This window comes from Notolabrus celidotus, chromosome 10 (genome assembly GCF_009762535.1).
Source record: "Notolabrus celidotus isolate fNotCel1 chromosome 10, fNotCel1.pri, whole genome shotgun sequence".
In the NCBI taxonomy this organism is placed as follows: Eukaryota; Metazoa; Chordata; class Actinopteri; order Labriformes; family Labridae; genus Notolabrus; species Notolabrus celidotus.
The window spans coordinates 454,422-475,416 of NC_048281.1; the positions used below are offsets into that span (position 1 = coordinate 454,422).

The window sequence follows — 20,995 nt, forward strand, 5'->3', positions numbered from 1 at the left end:
TAATATAGTTAATAGTGATGTGTGTAAGAAATCTGTCCCAGGATCCTGGTTTTATGAATCTCCCTGGGTAAATATATAACATGCAACAGAAACACTGTAAACACACAGATCTGTTACCTTATAACGTTGATACAGCTAATATGTTAGCCAACAGTTGCTTATTACCACATCTAGTGCATATGGAACAAAAGGAGCTACATTTAGAGTCATGTTTCTCTCCAACAGAGGAGTGTAGAACTATCTACTATCTCCTGTTGGTCATGTTTTGGTCCCGATCAATCAGCTCCCTGTGCGCTTGCTTGCTGCCAACTGTGTCTGGTAGTTATTTGTGTCGTGCTTGTAGCTAACGGCTCAAAGGGCTGTGGAGCAGCTACAGTCAAAACAGGGAAGCTAAAAATAAATGAATTCACAGAGCTGATCGTTCTCTTTGGGTTCGTCCCAACTCTTTTTGCATTCAGCAGAGTGCTGTGATCAATTGTTGCTGTACAAATCTATATAAGAGCAGCTTAAATATCACATTCCTAGATGTCTGCGTTAACTCTTACACATGTACTCCAGTGTTCCGATTGGAGGGCTGAACTGTTTGAGGAAGAGAGGGTTGTACGCCTGAGCGCTGCCAAAGTCAATGATCTTGATAACATTCATGTAGGTGACGATGATGTTCTCTGCCTTGATGTCCAGGTGGAGGATTCGTCGAGTGTGGAGATAATCCAGACCCTGGAGGATCTGCACGATGTAGGTCACCACGTCATCCTCTGAGTAACGGAACCTGAAGCAAAACAGAAAACAGCTCAGTGATGCAGTTCATTCAGTGAAACTGGGACTCCACATCTGAACAACAAACATTTAACAAGAGCAGCTGCTCGTCTTCACCTGTCGATGAGACTGAAGAGCAGCTCCTTCCCGCTGCAGTACTCGGAGATGAGCACCAGGTAGCGCGGCGTGACGTAAGCCTCATGCAGAGCCATGACTCTGTCATGATGAAGGGACTTGAGGATGTCGTATTCCTGCAGCACCTCCTGTTTGCTGTCGGCCTCGTACGGGACAATCTTGGCCATGAAGAGGTTTCCTGTGGCGTTCTCTCGGCACTCTCGGATCACACCAAACCGACCCCTATGTGGCAAGGAAGAATCATTCAGTGGTTGCTTTACAAATGACTCATGTCAAGGAGGAGGAAATGAGGAGGGTGAGCTAGTCTCCTTTGCTTTACATTAACCCTTTACTTGTTTCTTAAAAAGATGAGGAACATTTCCTTATTCAGGTAAACTCCCTCAAAATATATCCTGTTCATTATGTTTTTGTATAATCTGTCAAATACTCTGTTAATTATGAGACCTCCATGTTTGACCATCCCACATTATACAGATACACATCCCTAATCTGGCTGTCAATGACAGTTTGGGCTGGTTTAGGTCTAAGATGATAAATATGATTGGACATTTTAGAAGGATTGTTATCCTCCAGCCTTTGAAATAAAAAGTCCTAACTTTGAGGGGCAAACTGAATTTTTCAACATTTATTTCCAGTTAATTATTTTCTGGCCACAGGAGGAACTAGCTGTGAACACCCCACAGACAGATTTACTCCTTGCTAACTTTGGCGAGCATTTGCAGTTTTGTCTCTGGATTCTGGTTTATTTAAGTCCGATGTTTAGACTTCTTTTAGCCGTGTACCTGAGGGGAAACATCTAATTTTGCTCTACAGCTGTTAATTGCTCCCCTGTGTTTGCTTGCTGTTGATAATTAAAGGGGCACAAATGGTTTTAGCTTTAGTTTAACTGCTTGAAAAGTGAAAGTATTCAGTCTGATGTTGTTAAATGGCGTTAAGTTGGATTTGATTGACTTTGTTCTTGGTGTGTATTTAAGTCAAGTTCCATCAGTTGCCATCACCTTGCTTTCTCATCCATGAAGGTGTAGGGTTTTTGAGGAACCCCCTGGCGCAGAGATCCTTCTCCTGGCTTGCCAAGTGGTGTCCTGCGTCCTGAAGGTGTGACCCGCCCTGATGGTGTGATCCTCCCTGATGGGATTCCCCTGCCATCTCCTCCCTGCATTACTGGCGTCAAACTCTGCACCACCACCACAGGCGGTGAGATGGTGGTCACAGGAGTGACTGAAGGGGTGGTGGTGGTGGTTGTTGGAGTAGAAGTAGTTTGAGAAGGTGGAGTACCACGGGAGGTTGCAGTTGGCACGTACATGGGAACAGATGAAATAGGTTTCCCAATGGCAGGTACAGGGGACGGGGGCTTGTGGGTGATGGTGGGGTTTGCACTCACAGGACTTCGAGGTTTGGGGGGGACAACAGGGGGAGGTGCCAGTTTGGTTTGGGGTTTGCTCATGCTGATGCTCAGGGTGGTCTTGGCTTTGGCTGGTGGAGCTGTGGTGGTCTGTGCAGGAGGAGCTGTACTAACAGGGGGTGTGACTACAGGTCGGCTTGGCTCGACGTGCACAGAGGATTTAATGGTCACTGGGGAGGGAGATTTAACCACAGCTGGAGCTGGAGCTGGGGATGGGGCTGGAGCTGGAGCTGGAGCTGGAGCTGGAGCTGGAGCTGGAGCCCGGGTTGGAGCTGGAGCTGGAGCTGGAGCTTGAGCCGGAGCCCAGGTTGGAGCTGGAGCTGGAGCTGGAGCCCGGGTTGGAGCTGGAGCTGGAGCCTGGGTTGGAGCTGGAGCTGGAGCTGGAGCTGGGGCTTGAGCTGGAGCTGAGGGAGGGGTAGGTGTTGGTGTTGCTGGAGCAGGTTTACTGGGAGCTGGTTTAATGGGAGGCACTTTCATGGAAGACATCATCACCACAGGGGGAGGGGGAGAAGTTGCAGGGGCAGTCTTGACCACAACAGTAGCACTGGACTTAGCTGGTTCTAATGAATGAAGAACAAGGAGCGGGAAAGTGTCATTAATACTTGAAATGAGCAACACAACAAGGCATACAAGAAGCTGAACTAGGAGCGTAGCCGGAACATAAACATGGCTGTCTCTTCACATTGTCCAAACACAAGGATAAATGTAATTTTTTGTACACTGCAATAATTTGAACCAAAAGAAAATTCACTACACTACCACTTTTTTGAAGACATACATTAATAAGAAAACCAAGTGCATCAGAATACAAATTTAAAAAAGAGTCAAAGTTAAAGAGTTAATTTATACAATAAAACTTACCGGAAACATCCAGGGTGACTACCTCTGAGAGGTTGCTGTAGGGGCCTTGCCCAGCTTTATTCACACATGCCACCCTGAACCTGAAGGCGCCCCCTGCTGGTAAGTCAACCACATTGAAGTAACAGTCTGCCACCCCTGTAGCCACAATCAACCAGTTGGTCTCACCTGAGGAGCAAAAGTGAAAAATGTGCAAAAAATATTTGAAGAGATCTGATTCAAAAACATATTTAACAGCAGTACTTCTACTGTAAAGGAAAATAGAATAAGATAAAAGTATAAACAGAACATACATAAAAAGGAACACAAGTTTTGATGGAGAAATTTTCATTTGTGCAGGAAGGTGCGAGATGACTGTGAGTGCAAAATCTGGTGATTTAAGAATAAATAACAGGATACAATATATAAGGCAATTCTTAAGTCCAGTGTTTGTTCATGCAACACAGTAAGCCTGACATTGAATTTGAACATTACTGTGATATTGAGTGACTAAGTTATGAGAGTCCATGTCAGGTGAGGATGGCATCATTCAGGAGTCTGGTAGCAGAAGGGAACAAACTGTTCTTGTGGTTGGAGGTTTTGGTCCTGATGGACTGCAGCCTTTCGCCTGAGGGGGCGGGCTCAAAGAGTCTGTGTCTGAGGTGAGAGAGGTCGACCACAATCTAACCCACACGCCACAGGGTCCTGGAGGCGTACAGGAGGTGTTTTTGTAGAGTGAATGTATCTCATTTTCTTCTGTTGTGAAGTGAAAAACAGAAATCTTTGTGTGGATCTTGATTCAGAACAGATGAGGTTAGTTCTAATGTGGCACGGTGTTTATGTTGCAGGAGGTTGAGTCTTGTTTGTTTTAAATCTGTAGTTCTATATTTCATCTTACCACCATATGTCTTTGTGTAAGCAACTCACTTTTAGGCTTAAATTCCATTGATGAAATGTTTTAATAACCTGTTTGATGTGATTGGGTGTGTTGTTAAGTTAAACATGTTTCTCTACAGTTATATACACTACCAGTCAAAAGTTTGGACACACCTTCTCATTAAAGTGTTTGTATTTATTGTAATTATTGTAAACACTGTAGATTAATACTGAAGACATCTAAACTATGAAAGAACATATATGGAATTATTGAATGAACAACAAAGTGTTAAACAAAGCAGAATCTGTTTTATATTTTAGATTCTGTAAAGTAGCCCCCTTTTTCCTTCATGACAGCTTTGCACACTCTTGGTATTCTCTCAGTCTGCTTCACGAAGTGGTCTCCTGGAATGGTTTCTAATGAACATGAGCCTTGACAAGAGTTCATTTGTAGAATGACTTGCCTTCTTCATGTGTTTGAGACCATCAGTTGTGTTGTTCAGAGGTAGGGTTAGTACACAATGGATAGCCATATTTGACTACTGTTGTAATCCAGATTATGACAAAACCAGATTATTTCATAGTTTTGATGTCTTCAGTATTAATCTACGATGTTGAAAATAATTAAAATAAATAAAAACCATTGAATGAAAAGGTGTGTCCAAACGTTTGACTGGTAGTGTGTGTGTGTATATATATGTTTGTGTGTGTGTGTGTGTAACTGCAGCTTATTAATAAACCTTCAGAGAGTTTTAAACCTGAACACTCTGAGTCATGGGGTAAATCCATCCATGTGACCCTTAGAAAACTGAAAAACTTGAAGTTCCAAACACTAATCTGTAATCTGTAATCTGTAATCTGTAATCTGTAATCCTGCATGGTCCATCAAAAAAGGAAATGAAGGGCTTTGAACTTGTGTTGGAAGAACTGACCCTCTGCTTTCCTTTCCAGAGAGTATGTGCAGGGAGCCAAGGTGTCTGAGGGCCTCCACAGTACCAGAGCTGTGTTGTTGTACTTCTGAGGTATTTCAGGAGTCCCAGGACGATTAGGCAGACCTGCAGGAACAAATGTATCTGTATTACTAACATGTTATTCTTCCTTTAGCTCTTTCTCCCCTCACATACTGAAACAAAAAAGTAATGTGTGTCTCAGTGCTTACGAGCAAGCGATATTGTGCATGAGCTGGACACAACAGCCAGGGGGTTTGTAGCCACACATTCGTAGACTCCTGCATCCTTCTTGGTTGTCTGCATGATCATGAGCAGCTGTCGACCATCAGGGCAGGCGATCAGGTTCATCCTGGCATCAATTTGCAGAGGCTTCTTATCTGAGGAAACACATGAGAACATGCAAACAAAGTCTCTGATGTATATTTAATGCTAAATCAATGATGAGAAATGATTGGTATGAAAAGTCCTCTATGAGATAGAGTATTTTATAACAACTTATCTAACACTGATCAGACGGCAGGCAGACACATAAATGCTGGTTGAAGTCTTTTCTATATAAATCACGTATCTTAATTATTAATCTCATCTCCTGTGCTTTTCAATCTCTGTATGAAGCTTCTGTTGCCATGATACGGCGTATTAGCATGTAGGGAGATGCGATGTAAAGTATTATCATGTCTCTGCACTCATTCACCCAGGAGTTATCACGTGAGTGACTGTTACTATCGAGGGGAGAGATACCGAGCATCCATCTGTGGGACATGTTGACTTGTTTACAGACGAGCTCCTTACCTTTAATCCAGGCGATGTGTGGGTGAGGGCTCCCGGCTGGCAGACAGCTCAGCGTGACCGGGTCTCCCTCCAGCAGGACGTGGTCTCTCAGCTTGATGTGGAACACAGGAGGGAAATCTGGGACAGAAAATAGAACATTTTACAAACATAATATATGAATAGTTCAAACAAAAAATTACAAATCTCTTAACCCGGGGAGGCTTATTACCATCATTGTGCCCGAGGAACATTTTATGGCCCACATCCAGGTTTTTATGTTCTACCCACACACTGCACCTTCTATTTTCTGCTGTTGCTGTGTAGAGTAAATATATATACGTACTTGGGCGAACATGAATAATCATGAGGCAATCAAATGCTGTTGGTGTAATGATGTTAATGTGCAATCTGCAAGTTATAGACTCATAGACCGCATCACATACAACTTTAAGAAATGTATCTTAACACAACAGTTAGACATTTGGGGCAAATGATTCCTTCTTCTTCTTCTTAAGCTTTTTAACCAGTGTTTTTAGCCTTTTTAGTGTTGTTTGATCTGCCCCTGTTTTTATCTGTGGATTCAAGTACAGCAAAAGCAAAGTCCCAATTTATTTTTACGTTACTTTCATTTTCCCACCAAGAGTCAGATGATTAAGAAATGAACAACTGTCTTCAGTTCATTAAGGTGCAGCTCAGTCCTCTCTGGACAAAGTGCTGAATGTTTCGGTCTGCATGGGCTGCAGCTTGCTAATGCTCACGTTAGCAAAGGTTTCTTCATGTGATTTCATCACCAGGTGAGATATTTCTCTCTGCCTTTGTTCTTAATACATTTTCTACAGATGAGCTGACTTCGTTTTTTAAGTCCTCATGTCTTGATTTCTAAGGTGGACACTGTCACATTGCTTTCTGAGCTGCCGTAGACGTCCTCCTGCTGTGTACGTTCCGGACTCCAGCGGCAACAGCTTCTACTACTCATCTCCTCACTATCACCGCTCCCTCTCTCTCTTATTCTCCTCTATCCCTCTTTCCAGACCCAACTCAGTCGAGGCAGATGTCTGTCTAACATGAGTCTGGTTCTGCTCGAGGTTTCTGCCTGTTAAAGGAAGTTTGTCCTCTCTGCTGTAACTAGCTAAATACTGTGAGGTGTAATGCTCATGGTGGATTAAGGTGGGGTCAGACTGAGTCTTATCCTGTCTTGGTGTTGGGTCTCTGTTCATAATTTGACATAGAGTGGTCTAGACCTGCTCTGTTTGTAAAAGCGTCTTGAGATAACGTTTGTTGTGATTTGGCGCTATACAAATAAAGATTGATTGATTGATGATTGATTTCTCCTGACACTAACTGGGTAGCCACCTGAGCTAATGTTAGTCTCATGAAAAGTAAAAAGTCACCCACTCAGAGTTTCACCAGATTGAGAATGCTTATCACAGTATTCAGGATAAGCAGCTAAACCTCAGTAAACTGGTCTATAACATTAAAACTAGGCCATCATCGACCGTTTCAAGGTAGGTTTTTACTGATCCATGACAGACACTCAGATCTTCAGCGTTAAGATTGGTAACCACTTTTGATCAACCCTGGTTGCTTTTATCACAAATGTTGCTTTCAAGAGTATCACTTGATGCAAACACTTCTGGAAGTATTCATCAGTTGCCTGGCATCCTCGCAGCAACATTTCTTTCTCCAAGAAGCTAACTAGCAGCTCGGGCCAGGAGCCTTATATTCGATGTAAGAACCATGAATAGTCCTTTATCTAATTCTAGGGAGTAAAGAAACACAATTTCTCTTCGCATTTTCTTTTTCTTCATGCAGACATAAAATGATCCCATGACAGAATGTAATCAACATCTCCTCATAAGCACTCTCGGTCACCTACCAGAAGCCAGTTTGGAGTACTGGCGTGAGCGTAGGGAACTGTTTTCCCTGGAGATTGCTGTTGGTATGTCGGGCTGTGACACTGTCTTGTCTCGTCTCCCTCTGGTCAGGCCCCATCGATCCCAGCGGGATCTACGCTCAGCTTCAACACCTTACAAGAGAAAAAAGATGAACTGAATCAATCGTCGTCCATTTCAAAACGTACACTTGACAGAACTCCAGAATCATATAAACTAACATTTTTCATGTAATATTTAAGTAATGGCTTGATACCTTTTAATGTGTCTGACTTCATGCTGGACATCGAGTCCAGAGACTCTGAGGAGGCACCATTACTGGTCTGAGCTGCCAGCTGGTTTTGTGGAACACTGACCACCTTCGGAGCTCTGCTCTCGGACGTGGCACGGCGAAGCATGGACAGAATAGGTGTCCTCTTGGATTCTTTGTCCTCTGATGCCCTTCTTTCCTCTGAGTAGCTTCTGATTCTGGTAGAAATTCCAGCCACTGTGGATTCGATTTTCCTTCGCATTGCCAACACTGGAGATTGATTAGGTTTCTTAAGATCCTTTTCGTCTTGTTCTTCGTCACCTCCACCATCCACGTGCATCATCTCTACTTCCTTCTTCTCCTGGGATCCTCTGCGGCCGAGAGTCCAAGAAAGCCTACGTCTTGAAGAATCATCTTCTTTTGTCGGTTCCTCCTTGCGCTCAGTTGATGGAGTTCTCTTCAGCCGCATAGATAGTCTTCTCATGAAGCCTTGGTCCTTTTGAGCTTCACGAAGGTCCTGGACTGACTTTGACTTCTCCTCAAGTCTCCTTGATGCTAATTCCAATGGTGCACCAACTGGCCCAGGTCTGTATACCTCCTCTCCTGACTCTGTGGAGTCTGATGAAGTCGCTTGTGATTTCTCCTCATTTTTTGATCTTGACAGGAATTTCAGGCTCCTTGAGAGGGAGGACTCACGTTTCTTGAAGCGGGCCTCGAAGACCTCCTCGGAGGTGATGTCTTGAAAGTCCATTCCCGCTGAGGGCTCTTGTTGTGGTGGGGAATGTGTGAGAGTCCTTTGTGGGCTGGGCTCTTTTGTCATCATTTCTGGGGAGGCCACTCGTGAGTACACAGCAGGGTGCTCAGTTGTTGAGACGATGATTGGCTTCGGTGAACCGGGCAGAGCAGGAGACATGCCAGTGCGTGAAGATGGGCGTAAAACTGCTTCAGTTGGTACGGGTGATGACGAAGCGTCTCCAGCTATAGGTGAGGACTGGCCTGAAGGTTGTTCATTCACAGGTTGAAGTGACGGGACCATGATGGTCTGCATTATACTAGCGTAGGCTGACATCCTTCCATCTGGGAGAACGACTCGAGCAGGGAGCGAGGGTGTGACATAAGTGGACACAACATTCGTCGGGGGCTGAGGAGACTCTTGCGTTGGTCTCACCATGACTGAGCTTGTGCTTATGATCATATCAGAGGATGGTGGTGGCATGTTCACTTCTTCTTCTTCTTCATTCATTTCAGAAACTTCTTCATCTTCCTTAGCATGTGATTCAGCAGTGCTCACAGGTCTTTCTTCTTCTTGCATAATCTCTTCCTTTTCTTCTTGCTCTTTTCCTTTCTCTTCCTCCTCCATTTTTTCTTCTAGTTTAGAGCTTTCGGCCACGAGAGGAGGTGTGGGAACCGTCTGGCCCGTATACTCTGATTCAATCATCGGTTCTTCTGATATGCTCATGTCCTTCTCCGAGAAGCCACTTGTACTCGATCTTTCATCAAAGTTACTATCTGTAGTCAGCCCATCCATCTTTTCGTTCATACTGTCATCAGTCTTCATCTCTTTCTCCATAAATGATTCCTCACTTTCTGTTTTGGTTGGACTTTCCTGTAAAACAGACTCTGGTGTTGGTGGTTTTGGTGAAGGCTCTCTGGGAGTCACTGGACGGGAATCGAACTTGGTCTGATCGGTGAGTGATGACATAGATATAGCCTCCTTCAGCCTCCTCTCTTCTACCTGAGCCAAAGGAATCTCCAAAGGAGCTCCTGACCGACGATGTAAAGCTATAGGCTCTGAATCTCCTTGACTGAAAGATGCAGTTTTGCGCAAAATTTTGGGTTTGGATATGTCATCCCTCGCAGAATCACTAGAAGCAGCTCTAATAAGGGGGGTCGGGCCCAAACGAGCAGTACGAGAGTACCGATCCGAGGGTATTGCCCGTTTTTCATCACCCATTCCTAATGTTTCCAACAGAGGTCCTCTGAGTCCGCTCATCTTGTTGTCCACAGATCCTCCACGGAGCAGACGCTGTCTCATCAGCTCCAGTTTGAGAGCGTAGTCCTCTTGACTCATCTTCACAGTTCCTGGGCTGGTGCTCCTCCTGGGTAGCTCCATGGAGACAGCTTTCTTCAAAACTCTCCTGCCATCCTCTTGGTTTCCTTCTGCGGCGCCATCCTCAGGTGTAATCCGGAGCAGCAAAGCACTGTCAGCTGAGCCGCCCCGTCGTAGCTCCCCTCTCCGTCGCCCTCCCTCTGGTTTGTCCGACTCCATGCTCGAACCCCTTCTCAAGGGTTTCCTCAGCTCGGACTTCTGGGGCAGCTCAGCGGGAGCCTCTTCATCTGAGGAGCCCTTGTCGTTGTCTGGTGATGACCTTTTCCGATGGCGTCCTTTACCCGTTACATCGACCCCTTCTTTATCCATTTGTTTAGGATCACACTCCATCGCCTCCGGAGTTTGAGCGGACCTTTTACTTGTGCCATCTTGTTTTCCTGTTTCCTGTTCATTAGTCTGGATGTCATTCAGCGACATCCTGGATCCAGAGAACTCCATGTTGAGTGGCATTGGAATAAAAGGCAGTTCATCGAGGTCTTCATCAGAATCTGAGGATGATGATGGTAAAGGTGACCCTTCTTTAAGGTGCCTTGGGACTGCGATGGAGATGTGACTGGACGAATCGTTCAGCAGCTCAGGTATCGTCCTCATGACCATTTTTGATTTGTAGCTGATGAGTGAGCGCTGAAACAGAGAACATACGATGCATTATTTAAACACACACACACACACGTAACCATTAAAATATGTACACGCACAGAAACAGAATGTAAAGTCAAATATCCCTCACCTGCCATTTTCTGCGAGACACAAACTTCTTAAGGGCCTCAGTGTTTATGGCCTTCCCTTTATTGAGAGTCTGAATAATAAATAAAACACAAAACAAAGAAGAGATTAAATCAAGGATGGGACCTTTCTCAGAACTGTAAGGTAGAGGGATGTTGTCTTACCTTGAACCAGGGGTGTCTGAGACATTCCTGAGTATCAGGTCTCCTAAAGAAGAGAACAGCATATTTTAGTCTTCCTATAATCTAGTCTGATTAAGTGCACACTCATAATGATTTTAAAGGGAAAGCACAAGTGGATGAGTGGCAGTATGTGAGCTGCAGACAGAGACTGAGGAAAATTAAATATTGAGCCAAATGTCTAAATCATCTCATATCTATGAATAAAACATCTAATGACAAAATCTTTTATATAACAGACGAAGTCAAGTTCCTCTCTGTGGGGAAAAACTGGAGGGGAGATATATTCATTCTTAAAAATGTTCTATTACAGATCATATGCAACATCAACCGTCTCCGCCCCTCTCTGACCCCTCACACCACTGCTATCCTGGTCCACAGTCTCGTCACCTCCCGTATTGATTATTGTAATTCACTCCTCTTCGGTGTCCCTCACAAATCCCTCCATAAACTTCAACTGGTCCAGAACTCTGCAGCCCGCATCATTACCAGAACCCCCTCCTGCTACCACATCACCCCCGTCCTCCAGCAGTTCCACTGGCTCCCGGTCATCTTCAGAACCAACTTCCAAATCCTCCTGTATACATTTAAGGCCATCCATAACCTCTCCCCCCCGTATCTGTCTGATCTCCTCCACATCGTCACCCCCTCTCGTCCCACAGGTCTTCTTCCTCCTCCCTCCACCTCTCTGTGCCCCCTGCCCGTCTCAGCACCATGGGGAGCAGAGCTTTCAGTCGCTCTGCTCCCCAACTCTGGAACTCACTCCCACCAGACATCCGAAACACTGACTCACTACCCCTCTTCAAATCAAAACTCAAAACCCATCTGTTCAAATCTGCATTCTCTGTTTAACTTCACTGCCTCATTTTAACTTGGTGTTACTCTGCTTGTTGTTTTTATTAATTTTATTGTGTTGTTTTTATTGTTTTTTATCCTCTCTGTAAAGTGTCCTTGAGCGTTTGGAAAGGCGCTTGAAATAAAATGTATTATTATTATTATTATTATTATTATTATTATTATTATTATTATTATTATTATATTATATGTGAAATAAATGTACAGGTTCTGGAAAAAAAAAACATAAAGACAGTAACATTTACAAATGTCAAATGAAACCCGAGGACAGTGAATGAAACCTGGATTGAATGAAGAAACTGCACATTGTGATCTAATTGTTATTCCTGGCTTTTCACACATGTACACATATTCTGTAAACAAGTTATTGATTTGCCTTTTTGCATTGCCACATTTAGAGACACAACTTAGAGACACAGACTGCTTCTAGATGAAGTATTGGCTCATGTTTTTCCTTAAAGCAGTGTTTTTCAACCTTTTTTGAGCCAAGGCACATTTCATACATTAAAAAAATCCTGAGTCACACCACCAATCAAAAGTTTTACAAAATGACACATTTAGTCTCTCAATATATGAATCTATTTATCTGAGAGAGGGACTTTGGCTACTTCTTTAACTGTGTCAGGGCAAAGCATCTTATTTACAATGGCTTTTGCAGGTAGTATTAATGTCCCTGCCCCAGTGTGTGGCTTTTTTGATTTGGCTACGAGTGCAGCTACTCAGTAGCTAGCTTTCAGAGCTCTCGCAGACACAGATGTAGTTTTTCTCATAAAAGTTGCCTTTTCAACCACCCATATTATGCTCTTCATCCAAGTTAGAGTTTTGTCCAGGGCCCAGTTTGAAGTTTTCCTTTTTCCTTTTTGAATATTTATCCATCGCTGTTCTACGCCTACATCTTGTTACATACACCTCTCACACGCATCATTAATTCTATTGTCTTAAATGAACAAGGTCATAAGTGTGCTTTATTGCCACCCAGTGGATGGGTAGCGCAGGTCAGGACATGGACAAGTATTTAAATACTCCGCCAGTCACTGCACTGCAGGCACAGACACACTACATGGCAAATTATTTGCAGTATATGAATAATATTTTTTGGGACTAATTAAGTGAAATTTGATAATGTCCCACGGCACACCTGACGATCTGTCACGGCACACTAGTGTGCCACGGCACAGTGGTTGAAAATCACTGCCTTAAAGCTCCTGTGAAGAACTTTCTAAATGTGTTGAATTTGGCGCCCCATGTGGACAGAGAAGTACCTCTTTTTGTAGATGTTATCATTTACGTTTGAAAGAAGCTATTTCTGGGGCGCCGTCAGCCTAGCGATTTAAGCGTGTGCCCCATTCACAGAGGCCATAGCCCTTGTTGCAGAGGTCGCAGGTTCGATTCCAGCCTCGACCATTTAGTGCATGTCCTCCCCCACTCTCTACTCCCCGGATTTTATGTCTCTCTACAGCTGTCCTGTCCATTAAAGGCAACAATGTCCAAAAATATATACCACTTGAAAGAAGCTAGTTCTAAGGAAAATCTTTTCCTCCAATCTTAAAAACAATGAGTCACTCTCTGAAAATGTTAAATGTGAAGAAGGACTATTCTGCAGGTACTTCTTGTCTGACATCCCCCCCAGCAGCAGGTATTACAAATAACTTAGTACAGACATAAGATGTCATGGCTGATGGTTTTATTTGCTTTTGTAGCTCATAAAGAGACATCACAATTTATCAGTCTGTTTTAAAACCAGTTAGAAATTCCCCTCAGGAGCTTTAAAGGTTTGGTAATTTTTAAACATATGACCAGTTTAGTAGTTTAATACAGATCTGAATTAAACAGTTGATTCATTGACAGAATATTTTAATATATAAAACAAATCATGAAGAGAAGAGATCCTGTCTTGTTACTCACAGCCTGTCTGCTACGAGCAGCTTTATGATGAACCCTTTGGCCTCTCTGCAAAGATCAGCAAACATGTTTTCCTCGAAGGCCACGTTATAGTTCCTGATGTTCATTACAGAGCTGCGGTCATTCTCTCCAGCAAAGGGAGACACTCCTGTCAGACTGAAAACACACAAAAACACTGATCAACACAAAGGGCCTGATCTACTAAGATCCCAAATAACGAGCGCTAATTTGCGTGTGCAAATAATAATTTTGCACGTGTTATTTCTGGGCGTGTTGCGGGTGATCTACTAAGACTGCGTGCGCAAATGATAACGAGTGCAAAAGTGGTGTGGACCGCCCTATTTTAATGAGGATTTTGCGTGTGCTATCGGCTGTCACCATGGAGAGTTAGAGAGAACAGAGTGGTCTTAAGTGATAAATGAAGTTTGAAGACATGGAGTTGGAGGTCTTTGTGGAGGAGGGAAATAAACACATCGGTGAACTCCAGCAGAGACATCTCAGTGTTAGAAACACGATTTGGGAGGCCATCTGTGAAAAGGTGAATGATGTGAGAAAAAACAGAAGATCTACCGATGAAATAAACGCATCTACTCTACTCCAAAACACAATCAGTGTTTTGATGGAGTTTAGAGAGCGATTTGATGAGGCTTAGTCTGCTACTCTTGCTCTAGAAAAGTTAGGCGTCACTTGGATGAAGACAGTCGCCTCACTGTCCCAGGGAGCAACTTTCGGGTGAACGTTTTCAATGCCTGACATCATCATCCAGCAACTGTCCCAAAGATTCACCAGCTTAAATGGAACTGGGAACATGTTTGAGTCAATTCACCCCAACACACTGCTGCAAGCACGAGATGAGGAGTTACGCAGAGCTGCCTGGAGCAGCTCAGTGAGCGCTCATTCTCCAAGTTAAAACTAACTAAAAACCCCTTGATGAGCACGATGGGACAGGAGAGACTGAGTGGACATGTCATGTTATCTATTGAGAACGACAGATCAAAGAAAATGGACATACAGCGCATCGTGGACAAGTCCGCGGAGCTTAATGCTCGTCCAAACAGTGGTGAGTAGGCCGAGTACTTCATATTGATTTTTTGTTTGTATGTGAAGATGTGGGCCGCTGTGCCAATTTACTAAACTTTATATCTGTTGATACAGTGACCTACTGTGCTCTCATTATATGAAAAAGTTAAAGTGGGTGTCAGAATGATGCGGTCGCTATCCGTGGTGCTGAACTGCTTTCAATTTGTGTTGTTTTATTATTATTATTATTATTTTGTTCTCTTGGTTTGATTGACTAAAACATTTAGTAATGCTTGTAAGCCCAGCTGTTGTTGTAAAGCGATGGTATGATGAGCTTTACAGTGACCACAGCCATGTGTGCGTAACGCTGTGCCAGTTTGCACCTGCCTTTAAAACGTGCTAAATATAGACGCAAATACAGCGCGCGCTATCTGCTTCAGGTTTGATAGATCACATTGCGTGTGCTAAATGATTACATTTGCATCTCCTCCTCCCAGTATTTTGCGCGTTCTGATGATCTACATGTATTCTGCATATTCATGAAGGCAAACACGCTAAATGGATAGCGAGTGCTATTTTGCTCATTTGACAGACGCAATCCTCGGTGCTCCCAGTTAGTACGTCAGCTTTGCGCGCGCTATCAAGTTTGCACGTGTTTTTATACACGCAAACCTTTAGTAGATCGGGCCCAAAGACTTTTAAACCTAATAAGACAGATGTGTAAAAAACATCAGCATCCTGGAATACAGTAAACAACAAAGACACAATAATATAACTAAATTAAAGCTGTACTCACCACAGATATGCAATAACTCCAACTGACCTGGAAATATAGAGAGAAGAATTAGAAAACAGTGGTGTGTACATCAAACAAAATAAATATTCCTTTTAAATTCTAGAGGTACTTTACCAGATGTCTGATGCCTTAGACACTGGGGTCTGATTTACAATTTCTGGAGCAACAAACTCTGGAGTGCCGTATTTACAATACTGAGCCTCATCAGGTGTTATTGCCAGTGCGTTGCCGAAGTCACAGATCCTGATCTGATCACCGTGGGGGTCGGCCATGAGGAGATTATCAGGCTGAAGAGGGAATAAGAAAATTAAGAATTAAAAAACAAAAATCAGAATAAATATGCAAAAGACAAAACCAAAACATTTGAATGCAAAGCGTTTGTATTCAAAAGAAGACCATGAACAGGTTGCTCAGTTCTGTTTTCTACCTTAATGTCCAGGTGTATGATGTTTAGATGATGAAGGTAGTCCAGTCCCTCAAGCAGCTGTCTTATACTTGAACGCACCTGGTGTGCCCCAAACACAAACATGTCAGTACATCTGTCATTTCTCAAATAAATTAACATTTGATCATCTGATCGATCATAAACAAAGCCGGGGTAGGCAAATTATTTCAGAAACATTTGTATGATTTATCTGCTGAATTTCTCTTCTCCTTTAACACTAAATTAAATCCTGAGCTCACTGAAGGAAACTAATGAGTGGCTGTGGCAGGCCGGTCATACACTGGTCTAGTTATTATATTTGCTCTGACAGCGGGAGGGCAGTGCACTATCAGGAGTTTCTGACCTGACAGAAGGGCCAGGTTTTCTGCAGGGAAGTGACTTTTAAAATCCAGCTTACTCTTGCTGGTTCCTCCAAAGTTGCCTACCCCAGCCATAAGTAAAAGATTTGCTGTGTCGTCATAACACACAGGACTTACGTCTGACTCCATTATAGAAGATTTCCTTGTAAATCTGTCAAGCAGCTCCTCGTGGCATCTTTAAAGATGAATTAAGGCTGTCCTCGGTGGGAATTGAGGCTCATTGTACAATAATTACTTATTGCTTGAGTATGCACAGAACAATACAATAATCCCAGTACAAATATGAAAAATCACACCTTTTTGCATGAGATAACATTTCACAATCTTTCCTGGCCTGCATCAGAGTTCTGTGCTTTAACTGCATAATAAGGATACAGTTCAGTGATGATGATGGCTGCATTCTTTTTCTCAAAGGCATCATGAAAATAAAGGACCCTCTCGTGGTCTAGCTTGGAAAGCAGATTCATTTCTCTCAGCGCAGACGCCTTCTTCTTGGCCCGGGTGGAGATAAACTTCGCAGCATACTCCATTTTGCCTGCCTTCTGGGTAACACGTTTCACATAAGAAAACGCACCTCTGAAGAAAAAAAAATCAGAAGGGAAATTACATTTAACCCATCGGTTTGACAGCGTTAATTAACTTTTAGGACAGAAATAATTGAAAATCTACAGACTCATTTCCGACATTAAATTAAAACTGATTCAAGTGCACACAGAGGTTCTCTAGAGTTATTATTCATCTTTGTATTGGGTTCAAACACAATCTAAAAACCAGCCTACCTTCCTATTTCCTTGTGGATGTCATAGTAGTCAGTCAGTCTGCGCATTTTCCTTAGAATGGTCTCCTCATCATCTAATGTGTTCTCTTTAGCTTTTGCTACAGGAAGCAGTTTTAATTAGTTACCTCGATCCACAATACATCACAATAACTTTAGGGTAAATATGTGTGTTATTTCTTTTCCTGCAGTGTTGTTATTTATGTATCTGATGGGTGGACTTGTTACCTTGATGAATAGTGAGTTCAGCTTTACAGGACACAGATCCTGCCAAGTTTCTTGCAGTGCAGGTATAAACCCCAGAGTCCTCTGGACGAGCATTTAGGACCACCAGGGAACATTCATTATCATCGTACACAAATGTGTAATGACTGCTCTCTGACAGCAGGGTATCATTCTGAAAGCAAATACAGTGTGTCAGCAAAGAAACGTAAAGGTTTGAACAGAAAAAATATATACAGTGGTGGAAAAAGGTTTTCGGACACCCTTACAATTTTACACAATCTCAAATATTGTCCTGAAATATTTGTGGAAAAATCATTTTTGTGTTTCAAGCATTAGACAGACATAAACAAATACAAATGATATTTTTCTGTTTATTGTTTACAAGAAAACTAATAAAGCTAAATTCTTGACAGTTTCATTATGTCCGTTCTCAACATTGTCGGTATCAAAGTCAACAAATAACAGAGAATGTGTTCAAAACTGAACAAAGAATAAATAAACCTGGCTGTGACTGGACTGAAAGAAATTGCACTTGAAGACCTAAGAGTGATTCTCAATGCAATATTTGTCCGAAAACCTTTTTCCACCACCGTATATATTGGGTAAAATTCTATACAAGTTTAGCTAATACGTTAGCTAACCCTAAAATGACTAGGAAGAAATACTAAAACAGAAAGACACCTTGAACCAGAGGATGTCAGGAATGGGTTTTCCCTCCACAACCACAGCAAAGCGTGGTGTCTCTCCAGTACTAACGTCCAGGTCCTCCATGATAGTTTCAAACGTGGGTGGAGCTGTGGACACATTTGCAGAAGTATAGATCAAAGTTAGCTGAGCTCTAGATAGACTACTGGACGGGTAAATTTATCCAATGCCTACCAGCTAACTCCACATTGAAGGTACAGCTGTCGCTGCCATGTTTGTTGGATGCCACATACGTCATCTCTCCGATATCAGAAGTCTTCACTTTGAGCAGCTTCAGCGTGTGCTGGTCGTCATCTGGCATCGTCATCTCGTACACACCGGGCTTACTGGACAGGACCACTCCTCGCCTGTTGAAAAGTTTGATTTTAAACCATGTTGAATATATTTTATGTTGAAGAGCAGCAGACTATGACCGTGCACTTTTGGCTGCTGCTCGAGTGTAGCTCAGGTCACTACAACAGACTTCACTGGTTTGGAATCTGTGTTAATCCCTTGGACTTAAACAGCTGCCTGTATGCACTGTCATACTTATTTATTCCTGTCTGTCATGCAGCCTGGTTATCATGTTTTATAATGGGGACATAAAGTGGCAACTTTACCATCATTAAACTTTACCTCACATTTCAAACAACCAGGATGTCATGTTTAACAGTGCACTCACAGCTGCATTGCTTTTACACACCTACGTGGAGATCTGAACGTTGTTAGTATCTCTGCAGGCGATTGTAGAAGGGTTGATGGATTGAGGGTTAAAATGAGTGTCATTTTTAAATGTCAACACATTTGTATGTAATAGACTTATTAGATGTTACTATGAGCTCAGGATTTTTTTGTATCCTCTTCTTTCTTTAAATATTGAGAAGTGCAGGATTCTGATTTTAACCCACCAGAAAGGAGGAAATATGGTGACTCATATGCAACATTTATTTATACACAACTATGTTAATGATCGAATGAAATGAGGCACATTAAGTTGAATTAATTGTTGATGTGTTTATCTTCGTCATCATGATGTGATAAAGCTGGCAGTGGTAGCTGACCTCAATGATTCTCAGGTTCAATTCTAAGAGAAGCTCAACATGATGCAGATACCTCTTCCAGATGACTGCAGCGTTGACATGATTGAGCGTCACGGTGATGGTGACTGACTGGTTTTCAATCACATATACGATTTCTGGTTTATCAACAATCACTGGAGCCTCCTGAAGATAGACACCTAAGAGGAGAAGATCGTTTTAATAAAGTGTAACAGCAGACTGATGGATGGAGGCTCAGTGAGAGCGGAGAATGTACCTCTGTCCAGGAGCTGCACTGGGTCGGTAGCAGTTGAGGGCTTGCTGAAGGCTTTGGAGGTGATGGTCAGGACCCTGAAGGCATAGCGCACGTTTTTTGAGAGGGTGGTGATAGTGTAGATGGTCTCCTTTAGGCCAGAAGCTATGATGGTCCACTGGATGGAGCCCAGGGCTTGTTGTTGGATGGCATACATTAGGGTGCTGGGATCTGAAAGCATAAATTGTTAAATAAAGAATAAAGCATGATGATGAAACGACTTTCCTTTCTTCTCTAAAACACAACAGATGAATCTGGAGTTAGACTACAGCAAGTAAAGTTCATCATTCAATCCAAACACGCTACCATATGTCATTATGCTTCTTTTAAAGGGTAACACATCTTTATTAAACATTTATCATTATTTAAACATTTTTAAAAGCAAACTTAAGATCTACCTTTTTAGTCTCAATTTTAACTGAGTTTCACTCTTATAACAGCTTCATTTATTCATTTATTCATTCATGTATTCATTTATTCATTCATGTATTCATTTATTCATTCATGTATTCATTTATTCATTCATGTATTCATTTATTCATTCATAGATTCATTTATTCATGTATTTATTTATTTATTTATTTATTTATTATCTAGTTCAAATTTTAGTCACTTTTATTCTATTTTATTTATTTCTGTACTTATTTATTTTATTTTTTAAGTATAGCATCTTATTATAGGGGCAGCTGTGGCTCAGTGGGTAGGGTCAGTCGTCTATCCATCGGAAGGTTGGTGGTTCGATCCCAGCTCCAGCAGTCACATGCCGAAGTGTCCCATAGCTAGACACTAGACCCCGAATTGCTCCCTCTGTTGTTCAGAGGTGTGTGAATGTGAACGAATGAGATAAGCTAACACTGATGGTCCCTCACTACATAGCAGCCTCTACCATAGTGTGTAAAAGGACTTTGAGTGGTCAGAAAGACTAGAAAAGCACTATATAAGTACAAGTCCATTTACCATTTACCATTCATTTTCTTTTTCTGGTTTAATATTTTAGTGTTTTATTATTTTAGAAATGTATTTTATTTTGGTGAGTTTAATTTCCTGTGTTGAGTTTTAACATCTTATTTTTCCTCCAGTGTTTTTCTCATTAAGATATCATGAGAGCTTTTCCTCAGTTCGTTCAGCAACTTCTTTTTTATTTTTTATTTTTAATTACATTTTTATTGTTTTTATTATTATTGTTACATATCATTTGTTCTTAACCTTGGGATTGAGGGGTGGGTTTGTGGTTGAGTCTGGGGATGGGATCTTTTTGTAATTGATTCTATTTGAAGTTGTTTTTATGTACAGCACTTTGTGTTACAATGTGATTGTATGAAAATCACTTTATAAATAAAGTCTGATTGATCAATTGATTAACCACCATGTCTAACTTCTCTAACTTTGCTTGGTGTCTGTTTCATTTATTGTACTTTCTGTGTTTGCACTCTTCTCTAAAAGATCAATTCTACACAAACATTTTTTTGTTTTGTTTAACAGGTTCATGCGTACCAATTGAAGGGTCCAGTCTTCTTGGTTTCTTCCAGCTTAAGATGATGGTTTTACCAGTAATGGACTCTATCACTGGAGTCCCATCAGGAGGGTCAGGGAGGATATCTGAAAATAATGACAATGAAATTAGAGATCCATACATTTCTCTGATGTGGATGCAGACTCTGCTGCTATTAAAATCAAGTTAACAGTCAGAGACTGAAATG

The 20,995-nt window shown here is 42.1% G+C and overlaps 1 protein-coding gene across 1 annotated transcript in view; it reads right to left on the minus strand.

Annotated features, from left to right (window-relative positions):
• Positions 1–20,995, minus strand: part of spegb (striated muscle enriched protein kinase b) — a 56,149-nt gene that overhangs the window by 5,662 nt on the left and 29,492 nt on the right. Inside the window, exons 15-39 of the mRNA XM_034693207.1 lie at positions 20,790–20,894; positions 19,260–19,466; positions 19,059–19,182; positions 18,141–18,313; positions 17,943–18,055; positions 17,265–17,433; positions 17,041–17,137; positions 16,637–16,837; positions 16,379–16,436; positions 15,885–15,962; positions 15,572–15,744; positions 15,458–15,484; positions 13,645–13,797; positions 10,870–10,912; positions 10,710–10,778; positions 7,876–10,603; positions 7,604–7,753; positions 5,749–5,865; positions 5,166–5,333; positions 4,939–5,061; positions 3,155–3,319; positions 2,790–2,853; positions 1,890–2,687; positions 874–1,113; positions 546–769 (exon numbers count right to left, since the gene is read on the minus strand). Of these exons, the coding sequence (XP_034549098.1) occupies positions 546–769; positions 874–1,113; positions 1,890–2,687; positions 2,790–2,853; positions 3,155–3,319; positions 4,939–5,061; positions 5,166–5,333; positions 5,749–5,865; positions 7,604–7,753; positions 7,876–10,603; positions 10,710–10,778; positions 10,870–10,912; positions 13,645–13,797; positions 15,458–15,484; positions 15,572–15,744; positions 15,885–15,962; positions 16,379–16,436; positions 16,637–16,837; positions 17,041–17,137; positions 17,265–17,433; positions 17,943–18,055; positions 18,141–18,313; positions 19,059–19,182; positions 19,260–19,466; positions 20,790–20,894 (6,567 nt within the window). The remainder of the gene's footprint in view (positions 1–545; positions 770–873; positions 1,114–1,889; positions 2,688–2,789; positions 2,854–3,154; positions 3,320–4,938; positions 5,062–5,165; positions 5,334–5,748; positions 5,866–7,603; positions 7,754–7,875; positions 10,604–10,709; positions 10,779–10,869; positions 10,913–13,644; positions 13,798–15,457; positions 15,485–15,571; positions 15,745–15,884; positions 15,963–16,378; positions 16,437–16,636; positions 16,838–17,040; positions 17,138–17,264; positions 17,434–17,942; positions 18,056–18,140; positions 18,314–19,058; positions 19,183–19,259; positions 19,467–20,789; positions 20,895–20,995) is intronic.